This window comes from Lissotriton helveticus, chromosome 7 (genome assembly GCF_964261635.1).
Source record: "Lissotriton helveticus chromosome 7, aLisHel1.1, whole genome shotgun sequence".
NCBI classification, from domain to species: domain Eukaryota; kingdom Metazoa; phylum Chordata; class Amphibia; order Caudata; family Salamandridae; genus Lissotriton; species Lissotriton helveticus.
In genome coordinates, this window is record NC_136068.1 from 1,042,685,130 (window position 1) to 1,042,702,966 (window position 17,837).

The 17,837-nt window shown below is 47.2% G+C and overlaps 1 protein-coding gene across 3 annotated transcripts in view; it reads right to left on the bottom strand.

The window, feature by feature from the left end:
• Window positions 1-17,837, bottom strand: part of TMC6 (transmembrane channel like 6) — a 229,636-nt gene that overhangs the window by 10,352 nt on the left and 201,447 nt on the right. For all 3 annotated transcript variants that reach the window (XM_078653859.1, XM_078653858.1, XM_078653860.1), the window contains exon 17: window positions 12,323-12,398. In XM_078653859.1, the coding sequence (XP_078509985.1) occupies window positions 12,323-12,398 (76 nt within the window). The remainder of the gene's footprint in view (window positions 1-12,322; window positions 12,399-17,837) is intronic.

The window sequence follows — 17,837 nt, forward strand, 5'->3', positions numbered from 1 at the left end:
TAGCAAAAGTTTTTGTTATATTAACTTTCAAATGCAGAACCTCCATAAAATGGACAAAAGCATTTAACACCTTCTGAAGGACCAAGGGAGTTCTAGCAAAAAGAACAGCATTGTCTTCAGATAGGAGACTGGTATTTTGCGCCAAACTATCTTGGACATGCCAGCATTAGTTTGAAGACGGGCTATTTTTAGGCCATTAATGTACAGATTAAACAGAAAAGGAGCCAAAATACAACCCTGCCTGACTCCCCTTCTGAGCATTCCTCATTTGGGCCAAAAGGCACATGAGCAGAAGCATGTTGGTATAACTGGCTTAAAATAACAAAACAACAACAGAGTTATCCACACCCATAGATAGTATGATGTTCCAGAGTTTAGGTTGGGGTACACAGTCAAAAGCACTGACCAAGTCCATAAAGCCCAAATAGAGAAAGCCCTTCCATACTCAATATAAATGCCGATTATAAACTGTAAGTTTAAGCACTGCTCCTTTGTGCCAAGTACTTTTTTTCTGAACCCAAATTGGATATCTGAGAGGACTGTGTTTTGTTCTGCCCAGTCTTCAAGTCTCACTAATATAACCTTATCTAATATCTTAACGTATGGTTCTAATAGGGAGATTGGACGACAGCAGAGTGAGCATCAGCCCTGTTCTCCTTTTTGAAGATTAGCACTAGAAAAGACTCGGACCAAGTCTGTAGAAAGAAACCAGTTCTTACTGAGTTTAAAACATTAGTTAACAAGGGCACACATAAATCTAAGTTTCCTTTGTATATATCCAAAGGGCCTCTTCCTCAGGGAAGAATATATGTCATCCATACTACATCCAAACTGGCTCATCTCATGGTCCCATAGCAAGGGTTGTCTTGTTGATAATTCTTGTTACAGATAAACTGGTAATCCACTGTGTTTCTATCACCCCTACACTGAGAGTTGGACCTGTGGCATCCTTCAGAAAAGGAGAGTTAGACCTCTGACCCTGCTTGCAGGCAGGTCGCTCCCCAAGCCACCACACGGCTGCCAGCTGCCTCATACCTTCTCCCTGCCGCCCGTGTGTTTTCCTGCCGTTTCCCGCTCCTTCCCGCCACTGCGCCCCTGCGGCCCCGCCCCCTTACTCCCCATTGGCCACCCCGCTCCCGCCTCCCAGCTGCTCCTCCCTCCCTATCCCCCTCTTATGGAGGCCGCGCAGAGCCGCGTGCAGCAGGTGCGCCGCTGATGCGCCACAGGCAAGCCCGTCTGCGCCCGTCCGCGCCTGGAACGCGCCCAGCACCAGAACCCCTGGACCCCGCGAATGCCACAACACCAGACTCCGCTACGACACCAGCATCCTCTACGCACTCAACGCCGGCCGAAACCACACCTGCTTCCAAGCCGCCCCGAAACTGACTCACGGACCTTTCTCCTGCCACACCTGCAGCTTCACCTGCGACAGAGGCACCAAACCTCCAAGGACTGGACCCAACCACCTCCGCGGCATACTTCTCAACACCCGCTCCGCAAGCAAACATGCCGTCGAGCTCTGGGATCTGCTCGACACCTCCGCCCCAGACGTGGCCTTCCTGACTGAGACCTGGTGGAACGACTCCTCGGCGCCCGACATCGCCATAGCCATCCCAGAGGGCTACAAGATCCCACGCAGGGATCGCGCCAATGGAATCGGATGGGGGAATTGCCATCGTCCACAAGTCCACCCTCAAGGTCGCCACCCACGCAGACGACACCCTCAACACCGCCGAACACCTGCACTTCCGGATCCACACTGACCCCAACACCACTCTCAGAGGAACACTCATCTACAGACCCCCCAGACCCCAAGCTCAATTCAGCGACTCCATCGCCGACCTCGCCAGCACCCACGCACTCGCCTCCATGGACTACATCCTCCTTGGGGTCCTGAATTTCCACCTCGAGAAGAACAACAATGCCAACTCCGCCACCCTGATCGACGACCTCACCAACCTCGGCCTCAGACAACTCGTCACCGCACCCACCCACGCCACTGGCCACACGCTGGACCCCGTCTTCTCCACAGGCACCCACGTCACCTTCGACCACACCACCGAACTCCACTGGACCGACCACCGCTGCATCCATTTCACCTTCAATAAAACAACCACGCACCACCGCACCCAACAGCTACCTCGTCGCTGCTGGAGCAAAGTCACCAAGGACCAGCTGATCACCACCCTCACCCAAAACCCACTCACCGACCCCACCAACCCAGACACCGCAGCCCGCAACCTCAGACAGTGGATCGACGACTGCGCCAACACCCTCGCCCCACTCAAGAAACCATCCAACAACCACGCCAGCAAGAGAGCCACCTGGTTCACCGACGAGCTGCAGACCTCCAAACGCGCATGCCGGAAACTGGAGAAGATATGGCTCCACAAACGCACTCCGGACAACCATACAGCCCCCAAGGACGCCACCCGCAGACATCACCACCTCATCAGATTAGCCAAGAGATCCTCCTTCAAAGACCGCCTGGATAACAACGCACACAACAGCAAAGAGCTCTCCAGCATCGTAAAGGAACTCTCAAACCCCAGCACCAATGCCAACGACATACCGCCCTCACAAGAACTGTTCAACTCACTGGCCATCTTCTTCCACCGCAAGATCGCTGACATCCATGACAGCTTCAACACCATGACCGCTCCGACTATGCCAGACCCCACCTCCCCTGTGAACACCACCAGCGCCAACCGCCTGACCTCCTGGTCCAACGTCAACGACGACGAGACACGCAAGGTCAGGAACTCCATCCACTTAGGATCTCTGTCAGACCAGTGCCCACACCACGTATTCAACAATGCAGACGCTGCCACCGCACCCCAACTACGGAAGTTCATCAACATCTCCTTCGAAACAGCGACATTCCCGGAAAGCTGGAAACACGTCGAAATCAACGCCCTCCTCAAGAAGCCCAAGGTGGACCTCAAGGACCTCAAGAACTTCCGGCCCATCTCCTGCTCCCGTTCCCGGCAAAGGTCATCGAGAAAATCGTCAACATGCAACTGGCGCGCCACCTGGAAGACAACAACATCTTGGACCCGTCCCAGTCCGGGTTCAGACGAAACCACAGCACCGAGACAGCAGTCATCGCCGCCACAGACGACATCAGGCGCAAACTAGACAACGGCGAAACATCAGCCCTCATCCTCCTGGACCTGTCAGCCGCCTTCGACACGGTCTACCATCGCAGTCTAAAGACACGCCTCCTAGAAGCCGGAGTCCAAGAGAAGGCCCTTGACTGGACCACGTACTTCCTCTCCGGCAGAACCCAGAGCGTCCGCCTCCCGCCCTTCCGATCCGAGGCCCCCGACATCATCTGCGGCGTCCCCCAGGGCTCATCCCTCAGCCCGACGCTGTTCAACGTCTACATGGCCCCCCTCGCACAAGTGGCCCACCAACACGACCTCAACATCATCTCCTAGGCTGACGACACCCAGCTCAACCTCTCCCTCACCAAGGACCCGCACACCGCCAAAACCAACCTCCACGAGGGAATGAATACCGTGAATGAAGCTGAACTTTGACGAGACGGAGGTACTCATCCTCGGACCAACCCCCTCAGCCTTGGACGACTCCTGGTGGCCGACCACCCTGGGAACAACCACCGACCATGCACGCAACCTAGGATTCATCCTCAACTCCTCTCTCTCCATGTCTAAACAGATCAACGCCGTCTCCTCCTCCTGCTACAACACCCTCCGCATGCTCCGCAGGATCTACAAGTGGATCCCGACCAAAACAAGAATGGTGACACAGGCCCTCGTCAGCAGCAGACTGGACTACGGCAACGCACTCTACGCAGGAATCCCAGCCAAACACCTACGACGACTACAACGCATCCAAAACGCCTTCGCCCGACTGATTGTCAATGTCTCGCGCCGCAGCCACATCACCCCCCACCTGAGAGACCTACACTGACTCCCCGTCGACAAGAGGATCACCTTCAAGCTCCTCACCCACGCACACAAAGCACTCCACAACGCCGGACCAGCCTACCTGAACAGCAGACTCAGCTTCTCCACCCCCACCTGCCATCTCCGCTCCGCCAGCCTCGCCCTCACCGCTGTCCCCCGCATCCAACGAACAACCTCCGGCAGCAGATCCTTCTCCTACCTCGCCGCCAAGACCTGGAACACCCTCCCTACCCACCTACGGTAGACCCAAGACCTACTCGCCTTCAGAAGACTCCTCAAGACCTGGCTCTTTGTGCAGTAGCGGCACCCCCTCCCCTCAGCGCCTTGAGACTCTCACGGGTAAGTAGCGTGCTTTACAAGTACTCTGATTAATTGATTGATTGATTGACTTGCCAAAATAGGATGTTATCTTTAGTGGCATTAGCCTCGACAAGGTTATCCCATGCTTCTGTCTCAAGGCCGCTTTCCTTTCAGTTAAAGCTTTTTTTATAAATTGTTCTCGCTTCACCTATTGAGCTGGTTGGTTTTGGAATGAACTTTAATGTGAAGCGAAGTTTATCATGGACCTGTCTATACATTTTAGCATGCCAACCTATTGAATTACTATAAGCTTTTTTGTTTTTGTGAGCAAACAATCTGCTGTTCTACATATGCCCTAAAAAGATGCAATAAGCTGGGAGAGTGAAGGATGTTCTTGCAGGCAAACCTTAAAATCAGTGAATGTTAGACCCGCCATATTACCTAGAACCTTTTCTCTCTAGATCCCTGACCAATTTAGATGAAACCCATTCATTCTATAGGTCTCCATATTACCTCTTTGCTGGTGAGTGGATTAGAGCAAAGGTAGAGTTAATTCCACAGATACCATGTTGTGGTCCCTTAAGACTGCATGTTTAGCCCTGCATTCTCTGTGTGTGTGTTAGATTGTCTGAGATTATAATATGGTCGATAATAGATGAGTCCCCTCTGGCAAAGAATGTTGGTAACATATTGCAAGGGGCAGAACTCACTACATCGACTACTAAGTGTACATTGAGCCTCAGCAGAAGGTTATTTAGTGCTGAACCATACTGGGAATGTACAAAGTGAAAATGACCATCGACCCAAATATCCGTCTACCCCCAAATTTCCTTGGGAGGTTTCATACACAATTGTACATTTTAATCTTCTGCCCTTTAAAGTAGTGTGTTTTATTACAACAGGGGCTATGTTTTCCTAATTGTGACTCCAGCCAATGTAGTGGTTCAACATGCTGTGACAATCATTGTTATAAAAAAATCACAATTACGAATTCAAGGTTCAAATTCAAGCTTAGACAGAGTAATTGGAAGTATGGAGATTCTAAATTAAACCATCTTATCTCTGTTGAGGGGAGAACTGAGATAAAGATAGCTAAATCACGTAATGTATTATAAATTCTGAAACCATCAACTGTGAAGCCTTCTAACGACTAAGTCTCTTGTATACAAATGATGCTATGCTTTGATAGCTCACCAAACCATTCCTTATTTTTTAATTTGGAACCAATTCCCACAACATCCCATATTAAGAAACGTAGACCATTCTGGGGCACATCGCTATTAATGCCAATCTATCTCTGGTCATTACTACTAGTAGTTTCACTCATCACTTGATACTTCTTTGTTATGGCCAATACACATGGGAATGATGAAAATACTTGAACCTTTATAAAAAAAAGCTGGTAAAATCATGGTCTCAGACGTTTGTTTTCAGACAAGGGCTTACAGGAAATACCTGAGATTTTCTGGGGGAAGAGGGGTATAAGAAAGTCAATCTTGTTCATCTAACTTGGATAGATAAGTAAAACAAGTTGTAATATTATTATGTCTCGGCCATCATCACTAAAGCGAGGTTGTTCAAAATTACCAACCGTACCAAGATACAAGGTTTGTATAAAAAAAACTAAGGGTACAGCTAACATTCTGATATTGGCATATGGGTAACAGTTTCATGCTTTAAAAAATGTGACTCGGGTAAAGAGGATCCCTAGACTTAATAGTGATACAGTCCCCTCTACAGGTTTTTATCGTAATCCCTACCCACGGTGCTGTTCTTACCATCAGCAATTCTGTTGTTAATCACTCAGTGTCCCACCCTTTTTGATTAACAATGAATTGAGTTATTCCTCAAAGAATCATCAGATTAATTTATATCGGGGGTAGAAGTGGCACACCATTCAGAATTAAGACATAAGAAGTTGCTTTCGGGGGGGCGGGGGGGGGGGAATGTAAAATGTAAAACATGATTGTTGTTTGGCAAGTTCATATTAAGGTCAGAATTTGCAGACCTGCATACCTCCTTCGGCTCATTGGGATGATTGACCAGTATCTGCCCTCCTTTACTCCCCCCTCTCTTGGTTATAGTATTTTGGATCTGTAAATTTTGCATATGATTACAATTTGTAGTAGAGGTCCCAACATTCCCTGCTCTGACAATCAGAGATGGATAAAGGGGTACATGTATTGTCGGGGCAATAACAGGACCCACTGAGTCAGTTGAACATCACAGGTTGACATGTTTTACAAGATTATTTAAAATGTTATCTACCTCTGTTAGCTTGGGCATAACCTCTGTAAACTACTGTATCACAAAGTCTTTAAGCATAACTAAGTGCATGTCAGTAATATCAGCCTAAGGAATGGAGTCCTGGGTTATATTTTTACTGGAGCAGTTAGTGGCCTGACTGGGCTGAGTAAGTCCTGCTTCAAATGAAGCATTACCTCTTTTGCCCTGGTGCCGATCAATGGATCTCATTTCTGTTTGGGAGGTGCTGAAGCACTTATCAAACTATTGGGGTTGGAAACACCACAATGTTAGTCTTTCTCAGCGATCATGCAAGGGATTGTGAGTTTGCATTTTTGGGGAATCTCACACCTCCCTCTGTCAGTATCAATCAGAGCTATAGAGGCCCCTAAACCATTCGTGAGGATTGATGGGCATGTTGAGACTTCACTATACAGAATCTGCAAACGTAGTAAGCAAACTTTGCTCTTCTAATGATAAGGTTTCTTGATCGACAAGGAGCTCATAATCCTGTTTGTCCATGGGGTCCTTCCTGCTAAAAATCAACTTTTCAAAGGATTTGATGTGAATGAGAGCCACTATTTAAGGTTCAGTGTCTGGTTTCGTTTTTAGAATTCAATAATGCAGGTACCCTCTTTAGGCTAAACCAGGGGGTGTCTTTGGATCCCTCTATGAAGGTTTAGTTGCAGTCACTTTTTTTAACAATGTTTTATTGAGCAATCTGAATTTAACACAGAATATTTTTTACTCCGCATTGATTTATTTAGTAGTATTTTTTTTAAGTGTTACATATCACCGTGAGGTTACTTGAGAAAGCTAAAATGTGTAGCAAAAAGTCAGTGGAAAGTGTATTTATTGGCCAGGCACCTTGGTGACAGGAACCTAAGGGAACAGGAGGAAAGATTTTGAAATTGGCATGTTGGACTTGTCGGCGGCCTTCGACACCGTCCCCCACGAGGCTCTCCTCACCAGGCTTCACGACATCGGTCTGAGGGGGACGGTGTTTAAATGGTTTACATCGTTTCTGGAGGGCCGTCGACAAACGGTCTGGGCCTCCTCGAGCTCTGCTGAGATGCCGCCACTGGGAGTCGGGGTCCCAGAGGGCTCGGTGTTAAGCCCGACCCTTTTTAACATCTTTATGACCCCTCTGGCGGCACTCGCGGAGACTTCGGGGGCCCGGATCGTGTCCTATGCGGACGACACGCAGCTTCTCTTCACCTGCGGGAAAGATCACCCATTTGATGGGGAGAGCATCCAGCGATGTCTGAAGAAGGTCTTTGACTGGCTTCAACAGAATGGGCTAAAGGCCAATTCTAGCAAATCTGAGGTCCTGTTATTTGGGTGTGCTTCGGAACCGGAATGGCGTGACTGGTGGCCGGCTGATATGTGCCCCCCGCCCAGCCTTCTGTGGTTGTCAAAAATCTGGGTGTAAAGGTCGATACTGACCTCTCGTTCAGACCGCACATTCTTGGTCTGACGGGCACCTGCTTTGGAATCCTCAAGATGCTCCGGAAGTTCTTACCCCTGCTTTCAGAGGAGCATAGGAAGATCATTGTCCAAGCTCTAATAGGATCTAGACTGGACTATGCGAATGCTCTGTACTTAGGACTTCCGGAGTATCTGATCCAAAGGCTGCAGGTGGCGCAGAACTCTGCGGCTCGCGCCATATACGGCCTTCATAGGCGGGCAAGAACATCTGGGGTGCTTCAGTCACTTCACTGGCTTCCTATCCGAAAGCGGATAATGTTTAAAACGCTCACGCTGGTGCATAAGGCACTTTCTGGCTCCGGAGCCAAATATCTGCAGCGCAGACTGGCCTTTTACCGTCCGGCTCGCTCCTTGCGGTCGGAATCTTTGTGTATGGCCGTGGTGCCTCGTGTGAGGAAGGCGCGTATCGGGGGTCGCTCCTTCAGCTTTAAGGCCCCCCAGCTGTGGAATTCCCTCCCCTTTGCTTTACGCAGCATTCCTAGCTTGCTCCAGTTCAGGAAAAACCTGAAAACTTGGCTTTTTAATTTGTAGGCTGCTTTCTTTCTGTTTTACTTCCTCTTTTCTGCTTGTTGACTGTTATGTTTTTTATCTGCGGAGTTGTTCTTTGAAAGCGCCGGGACACTCTTGTTGAGTAGCCGTGCGCTATATAAATAAAATTCTAACATAACATAACATAACATAACATAAAAGACGTGTTTTCATTTGGTGTTTGAAACGAGCGGAACATGGAATGCAGCTTTGATGGGAGGGATTTCCACGGCTGGGGTTTGTGAAACAAGCATACTGAGCTTTGTGTCTAGTCTGGTGTAGTTTGTGTAACCCATGACCAACATTTTATGCGTGATTGTATGAGGGATTTGTATAGCACGAGCCTAGCCAAAATGTAGCGGATTGCTGTACAGGAACATTTATCAATTGCAGCCCCTGCATAGTGTTCGTTAGTCACAGCTAAGTTTAAATAGGTCAGTTATCAGGGGTTACCTGTACCACGTGGAGTCAAGTTCTGTCATCAGACACGGGTAAAGTGCGTTCCACAACTGGGACCCTTTACTCCCAGGGATGGGCCTAGATGTTTCAGGCACTTGTAGATCTACTGACTGACCAAGTGTGCAGTGACTGGTTCTCAGTCAGTTATCAGTGGTTATCTCTCAAAGATATTCTGGATCTCTGCCAAAGTACAACAAATTTAAAGTTGATTATTTCGCTCACCTGCAGCCAGCCGATGTAATCTTTAGCGTTCAATAAACATTAATGTTACGGACTGCTTCTTTATCCTACCCATAGCTAACACACAAGTCTAGTTTCTAGAGAACACAGACAAATATACAAAAACATAAGTTCATAAGATTTGCTATGAGCATCCTTAAATCCTGGTTCATGTGAAAACTGCTACCTTTTTATATCAAGTTATGGAATAAGGTAAGGAAGAGGGTTTCCCCCGTTGTTTAGGGTTTTTGTATTCCTTGACTTGAGTTCTCATATTTGCAGCCTCACAGATCATGGCAAGTGATTGACAGCCTCATCTAGTAGGGTTGACAGATCTAACATAGGCACTTCTACGTAGGGCACTAATGGTGCCCATGTGTTCAGATATATATGAAATGCCTTGCTTGAGCACCAGGTTTACCATGGGCCATGTATGTCAAACTCTTCTCTACTATCAGTCAATGCAGTGTGCCCCATCCACAGACGTCTTCCACAAATGGGCTATTGTGACCTTACTGCCCAGCAATCATGCCACATTTTCTTCTTTCACTTGTTAAGCTCCTATTCAGTACTTCCATGGTACATACATTTTATGATTTGCAAAAAACCCTGGAAGATGTGTACTTTTGTAAAAATTTAGGCAATTTTTACAAAGCACCCCCCCCCCACAAAATTCAAACATGCCAGACTCCTTTATTTGTCCGTGTTACCGCTGGGCAAATAAATGGAGTATGACATGTTTATGCATGGCCTCCTGTCCCTCTGTCTACTGCCAGCCTCCTGTACTTCCTTCCTGAATGACCCACCCGCATTCCTTCACCCAAACTCCATAGAGCCTCCTGTACCTCACTCTCAAATATCACTTCACATTCAATGCCCCCCCCCATCTCCCACAGTGGTAGAATCTGGCTCCCGAATTGAAGCAGGCATTCTATGCACCCCACTGGACCTTTTGCATCCCCCTGTGGCCTTCACACATCCTGTGCATTCTTCTCCTGCATCACATCTCCCGTGTGGTACCTGGCCTCTTGTGGCACATTCGGGTTCCTGTGCCACCCTCTAACCTGCAGCATTCGGCCTCCTGTGGACTCTGCTAATCCATTTCACAATAATCTGATACAGTATGACTAGTGGAATGATTGGAGAACCCCACAGAAAATTCCTCTCTCTAATGTAGTAATCATAGAACCCACTTAGCTCTGAACATCCCTGAGGATGGACATCTGAGGAGCAGATCTTCCCTGTGAACTCCATTCTAGGAACTGTGTCTCCAAGTAACTCTGGATTCATTACATGGTCTTCAGCTATCCAAAGTTGTGATTTGTGGTCATCGTCCATTACACCCCAAACAAAGGTGTCTGTTGCACTCATCTTAGTTGCAGATCTCAATACTGTGTACCTCATTTCTGTAAAGTTTGTAACAAGCCCATTCCCTAATATTTAATTACAGCACGCCACCCCAGGGTTAGCTGCATTTTTAGTCACGCATGCCTGTTATAGATTTATGCCTTAAATCGAACTTACTCTGGCCATGAGCAGCACAAATCTAAGTAAGTTCCAAACAAAGGGGTCCTCTAGCAAATCTTTACTAAGCAAATTTCCTAACGTTTGAAGAAAGCAAAAAATTCTGCTTTATATGAACTCGAATCTAGAGTCTCATCTGGATCCAGCCTTTTATGAATAGTCAGGAGTCAATGGCAACTCACTTCAGTTTTCTTTAAAAAGGACACGATATAAACAGAGCTTTCCCTCCCACGGGCCATAGAAATACATTTCATACAGTTCTAACAAAGAGAACTAGAGAAAAAGTAATTTACTGACGTCTTATAAACAAGTAGGGAGAATTTCACTGGGGAAGGGTATTATTTAAGGCAGCCCGACAGAAAATCTTGGTAGCCATTACACTGTGGATACAATGCTCAAAGGCGGTCACATGGAAGACAGTTCTGGTCAATCTTTGAAAGTTAAAATTGACTTTGCTGTACACACTGAGCTACAACACTGCAAATCTTATATGATTGTGTACCTCCTACTGCCCTAGTGAATTAATAATACATTTCCCATTCGGGGTTCCTTTTCAAGAACTAATTTTGAAAAGAAAGAACTTCTCGCAATCCACTTAGCAACTTCTTTGGTTCCTGTGCACTCCGGAAGGTGTCCTCCAGCTGCACACTGCACACCCAAAACCAATTTAACATGCAGTCTCCAAGGGATTTTTAACAATGGATACATTCACCTCCTTAAAATTTAATGTACATTGTTTTTATACAGCTAGAGAATGGGAACGGGCTCTTCTTTCTCGGCCCTTGAAAAGCCTTTACATTGGCAAACCTTAAAGCAATTGATCAACAGAGTATTTTTTTTTTCCAAAACTTTATTCATGAATGTGCATACAAGGCAACATACCTATAATCGTCTTATTATTAACATTAGGTAAATACAGTAGTAATCCCCTTCAATAGTCACGAAGCTATGCAACATCTATACCTTCAATTCGGCCCCTCTGCGCGTGGCGATGCACACCAATCTACGGGGAGGTTGATATAGAACGTCTACATCCATACACGTGTCTGAAGAAGAAGACCCGTCCCCTCCCACACCCACCCCAACTGTCCCGCCCCCAACCTCCCTTTCTCCTGAGCGCAAAAGTCTCCCCATTGGTATGATTCTCCGGTCATCAGTGCCGACTACTGTGTCACTGTGTTCATACTGAATCCTAGGCTCCTAATCTGACCTTGGTATAATTGTCTCCAGACTCCCTCCTTCAATGTGTATCCTGTGGTCGCTCTCCCTGGGATGGTGTCGGGTCCTGTCTGTCTAACTCCAACAGCATGACCTCCCAGTCCATAGCTATGGGATTCTTCCGCCTCCCAGTGTCCTCCTCCCTCTTCAGGGTGGCGCTCTCTATCCGGCCCAATTTAACTACGCCCCCCCGCCATCTCTCTACAATTGATCAACAGAGTTAAGACACAAAAGATCTCAGTGAACAGGACACAGGGAAATCTACCCCGCAGCTACCATCACAAGGCAGTCCTTTACTCAAAGATGTGTGACTGTGGCCTCTCTCAACCCCTTCCTGTCCACAATGAGTGTAAACCCAACACCCTCAAATGCCCTCGAATGCCCTCGGGTTCACACTCACACGTCATTACCTTCTTAATGTAGAAGAGAAGGAGCAGCTTGAGGGTCTGCACAACCGGAAGAAGAGGAGAGAACAGGACGCCCAGCCTAAGGAGGAATGTAGAGGGTTTATACAAGCAATACCACATATGTTTAACCAAACCCAAGTCAGAACAGGTACTTAGAGTGAGAGCCCTGTACTATTGCCCAGTCAGTCAGGAAAGTTAATGTGAGCCTTGCGGGTCAGGTACAGTGAGTGCCTAAGTCAGGTCATTCAGAAGAGCTCTAAATCATAAGCTCTGAGGCTGACACATCAAGTACAGTGACTCCTGGACCAGTGGTCAGTCAGGTAAAGTACAGTGAAGGTCAGTACCTGTCATTTCTTATGCAACCAGGCCTATACCATGCCAAATTCTGTACAGTGAGCTCTAATCCTGGTCAGATCCTGTACAGTCAGTGAGTACTAAGAGTCATTATTTCCTGTATAATTAGTTCAAACGCAATTAGATCCTGCACAGTCAAGTCATGCAGCATAAGCCCTAAACCAACCACTTTGTGCGCCTCTTTTAAGATAGCTTTCAGTCATCAGTTTACACTTAGCGGTATGCTTATTTACCGCCCGCCAGGGAATGACACAGTCTTCAAGACCGCCCTTGTTGACGTGGTTAGCTCTTTAGCTTCAAGATGTGCTAATTTTAACATCGTAGGCGACCTCAATATTCATCTTGACCAGAGGTCATCAGCACCTATTAATACCTTCCTAGCGGACCTTGAAGCCATGCAACTGAACCAACTTGTTACCTCCCCCACCCACATAGGAGGTCACATCCTTGACCCCTTTTTTACTACACTGGAGCGAGCTACGGCTTCCGACCCGATGGTGGTAGGTTGGACTGATCATCTGTTGGTTAAAGTTTCATGTCCTATAGTTGACCCTCAATTTAAACCTGTGGACAGACTGATCCTCAAAAGAAATTGGCATAAGCTCAAACTGGAGGAGTTTTTTAAGATCTTGGAGGCGCAGCCCCTGGGCAATTTGCTGAATGTGGAACAAGGATATGAGCAATTCTGTAATTGGGTCTTGGCCGCCCTTGATTCTCTTATACCGATGCGCTGGTCGAAATGCCACGCGAAAGTTCCCAGCCCTTGGTATAATGACACGCTTGCCGAGCTTAAGAGAACGTGCCGGCGAGCTGAGAGGGCGTGGAGGAAATCCTTTGATCCTACCTTGAAATCTTTGTATTTTGCCCAGCTTAAAGTCTACCACAGGACAATTTGTCAAACCCGGGCCGCACACTACGCCTTTGAGTTCCAGAATAGCCCCAATCCATCTAAATTAATTTTTAAGGTTCTTAAAGACCTTATGGGGAAACGGGCCACCTCGGTGGAAATCTGCACGGACTCTCACTGTGAAAGTCTGGCATCCTTTTTCGTGGAGAAAGTGCAGGCAATCTATCGAGGATTTACGTCAGCTGTGCCTGATACTGAGCAAACTGGTGTGACGGCTACGGTTTATGAAACCCTGTCCTCCTTGCCAGTAATGTCTGATGAGGCTTTTGATATTCTGAGCCTCAAAATTAAATCCGGCTCTCCATTAGATCCGTTGAAGCGAGAACTATTTAAACTCCTTCCCCCCGATGTCGTGAGCCCATATTAGATCTGATCAATTTATCGCTCACTTCGGGTGTAGTCCCCTCTTCCTGGAAGCAGGCAGTGGCCAGCCCAATTTTAAAGAAGCCTAATCTGGACCCCCTATTACCAGAAAACTATCGTCCCATCTCCCTTCTGCCCTGGCCCGCTAAGGTTACTGAGGCACATGTGAACTCAATTCTGTCCGTCCACCTTTCTCGTAATAACATTCTAGACGAGACTCAGAATGGTTTTCGGGCACAACACAGCACCGAAACCGCACTGCTCTTTATGATCGAGCACTTGCGAACGGTGCTAGATGCTGGCCAAACAGCGGCGCTCCTTTTGTTAGATCTGAGCGCCGCGTTTGACACGGTGTCTCACGACATCCTGATGCGGCGGCTGGAGGAAGTGGGAATTGAGGGGTCCGCTCTCCAATGGTTTCGCTCTTTCCTTTCGGACCGGTTTTTTAAAGTGGCTATTCCACCTGGTCAGTCCTCGTTCCATCCGCTGGGGCTGGGGGTTCCGCAGGGTTCTGCGTTGAGCCCCACCCTGTTCAATCTATATGTGAAACCGCTGGCTGCAGTCGTCAGACAATGTGGCCTTACCATGACATCGTATGCCGACGACACGCAGCTGGCGGTGACACTCAGCGGTGATCCCGAGGTGAACGCTCCCAGATTCCGTGCGGGACTCATAGCCGTGGCAAATTGGATGCGAGCAAACTGTTTGCAGCTAAATGCCAAAAAAAACGAGGTCCTGATTTTAGGAAAGCAGGCGGAGCTCTGGGGAGATCAGTGGTGGCCTCCAGAACTGGGGGTGACTCCCATTCCAGCTGCCGAAGTTAAGAACTTGGGGGTTTGGCTGGATCCTACACTCTCCTTTACCAGCCACACGAAGAAGGTTGCAGCTACCTGTTATGGTATTCTGCGAGGGCTGAGACCGGTCCTCAAATTCTTCGACCCCCCTACTCGGCAACTGGTGGTCCAAGCCTCCATTCTTTCGCGGCTGGACTATGGGAGTGCGCTGCTGCTTGGAGTGAATCAGGCAGAGGCTACTAGACTGCAAAGGGTGCAGAATGCCGCGGCACGTGCCATCGTTGGCCTCCCTAGACAGTGTTCTGTCTCTGCAGTTTTGACTTCTCTCCACTGGCTGCCGGTCAGACAGAGAATTAAATTTAAGGCTCTCTGCCTGACATTTAAAATCTTGAAGCTTTCTTCTCCTCCAGCTCTCGCTAAGCTTGTCCTCCCCTATGTCCCTACGCGGTCCCTCAGATCGGAATTTCTCCATCTGGCGGTTAATACACGGTTTAGACTTAGTAGGATGGGAGGTCGCTCCTTTAAAGTATTAGCGGCAGGATTGTGGAATTCTCTCCCCGTCCATATTCGAGCCTTGAACAGCCTTACTCCCTTTAGGCGCGCCATAAAAACTTTTCTGTTTCCAACTGCTGAATGATTTCTTCCTTATTTCCTCAGCACCGATTTGTTATGTTGTGGTACCTGATCAGGCGCCGGGACGCCCCTTGGCTGGGGCAGCTGCGCGCCTTATAAAAGATATTAACATAACATAACATAACAGTGGGAGTATCCATTTCTAATCTCAAATATTCTGAAACCAAATACATCGTATGCTAGATGCAGCCATGCCCCAATTGTGTATTACGGTTTACAATGACTTCTAGAGGTAAACTTATTACATCTAGTTACAGGCAACAATCGTGCTATGAGGTTGTAAATGGTTGCTTGGTCTTAGGCTTTACCCTGCAGAATTGCTGTACACTTTCTGGTTGCAGGCTGTAGTTGTGAAGGGATGCAGAGGAGCAAGATTTAAACAACCTGGTCTATGAAGCCTGAAAACACAACTCTCAAAAATAGCACTGGTGTATACAGCTGATTCAAGTAGTATTTTCTAGTGACAGTGGAAAATCCCATTATTTAGGTTTCACCTAAAACAGTGCATAAGTTGTCTTTTGCAAGACCTTTTGTTACCTTACAATGGGTTTGGAGGCCGCCCATTGGTTAGTGTCATTGTCACTCTCATTTGCTTGCTTCTTATTTGTCAGCTTTCATATGCTTGCTTTGCTATTCTTGTGTTTGTCCCTCCACTGGAGCACTGACTAATTACTGTGTCCTTCCACTACTCGCTTTTTAAGGCACTACTGTCTTCGATTTCTATTTAAGGACTCTACAAGAGTGTGAGTGTTTTTCAGCTGTCTTAGTCTCGTACTACTCACTACCTACGTGTTCCTCACCCTTTACCCTCCTGCCCATTTTCTGTTATCTGTTTGCTCTCTTTCCCTTGCATCTGTCCTCTCACCCCACCTGTGTTCTCTACCACCCTCCTTCCCTTTGTGTTACCCCATTCCTCAACCCACTCTCCAGTTTGTATTATTCCTACTAAGATGATAGATGATATGGAGATGCACACAGCTAAAGAAAATTAAAAACAAAATTACTTTGGCGTGACCATTACTAATGCACATTTGTTTTTTTATTAAAAAAGTGCAATAGCGCTGGCTGTGTCGTAGTGCTTTTTATTAGTTTTAGCCATGCTGCATAGTCTTCATCATGGGGAGGGATATAGGGTAGGATGTATGTGGTTTTTGGGTGGACTGGTGATTAATGGAATCCATTAAGCTGGTGACGTCCATTTCTGACATCCCAGCCTCCATATATTCATCCCATCATTTTCCAGGAAACCAATTTATTTGATGCTTGAGGGGTTGAGGGGTTCTAGCCTCCTCTCATTCACCTATTGTAGATTCCTGAAACCTACTCATTTATTGGTCTGTATCTATCTTCCATGTTCACAGAAACAGATAGAGACACATTAGCTACACCGTGGACAGTCAGCCACAAGGACCGTATTGGAGAAGCCAACAGATAACTGAATTTGGCTGAATGAATCTCAAAAAGACCACAAGATCATACTTAGCTTATTGTCTCACCACTGAGAAGGCCTGTACACCAGTGCAATGCAAGAGACAGCAGGGCTAGTCAGTCCTATATAGCGTCCTTACATTCTGAAGTCTCTTTCACTGTATGTGCAGCCAAAGTAGGTTTTGGAAGTCAGCTCTAACCCAGTCAGATCATACATAGGGAGTCCCCCTAAAGTCATGTACTTTGTGGCCTGAACCCTGTGAAGTCATGGTCAGTTAGTCCCAAAATTCAGTTGAGTCCAGGAAAGTAATGTAACCCAGACAGCTCTTTTTCAGTGAGCCCTAACTTGTCAAGTCATATTGAGCGACTCCTAAGCAAAGTAACCCCATGTACAGGGAGTCTGAAGCTAGTCATGTTCTCTAGAATGAGTGCTAGTCTAGTGCTGTCATGCGTAAAAAGCCCCTGTGCAGTCCAGTTGTGCATACCTGCTTCCTCACAGCAACACATACTGGTATAAGGAGTCTGCCAGAGGCAGTCTAGAGTGGGAAACATCCTTTACAACGCAACTTTTACCACGCAGTGCCTTTACGACGCAACTTTTACAACGCAAACCATTACAACGCATTGCGCTGGGGGGCGCTCTAGGATAGGGAATAGGTTTAATTTACTATCCAACACCTTCCCTACTATCCACAGGGACTGGAGTTGGAATAGTAAATTAGACTATTCACTATCCAGCGCCCCAAAGCACTATGCGTTGTAAAGGCATGCGTTGTAAAGGCATGCGTGGTAAAAGCATGCGTTGTAATGTCATACATCCGTCTAGAGTGGAACCACTCACAAAAATTGCAGAGAGAAAATCCCTTGCTTTATATAGGAATCCCTATCCTTGGATGTATAAAATATGCCCAAGCCACTGGCCAATGTGCCCCATCCCTTAGAATAGCATACATGGATCACCTGAAGATTCTAGGAACCACATGAAAACATTCACCAGAAAACATATATGTATCTATATTTTTTCTCTCTCTCACGAACG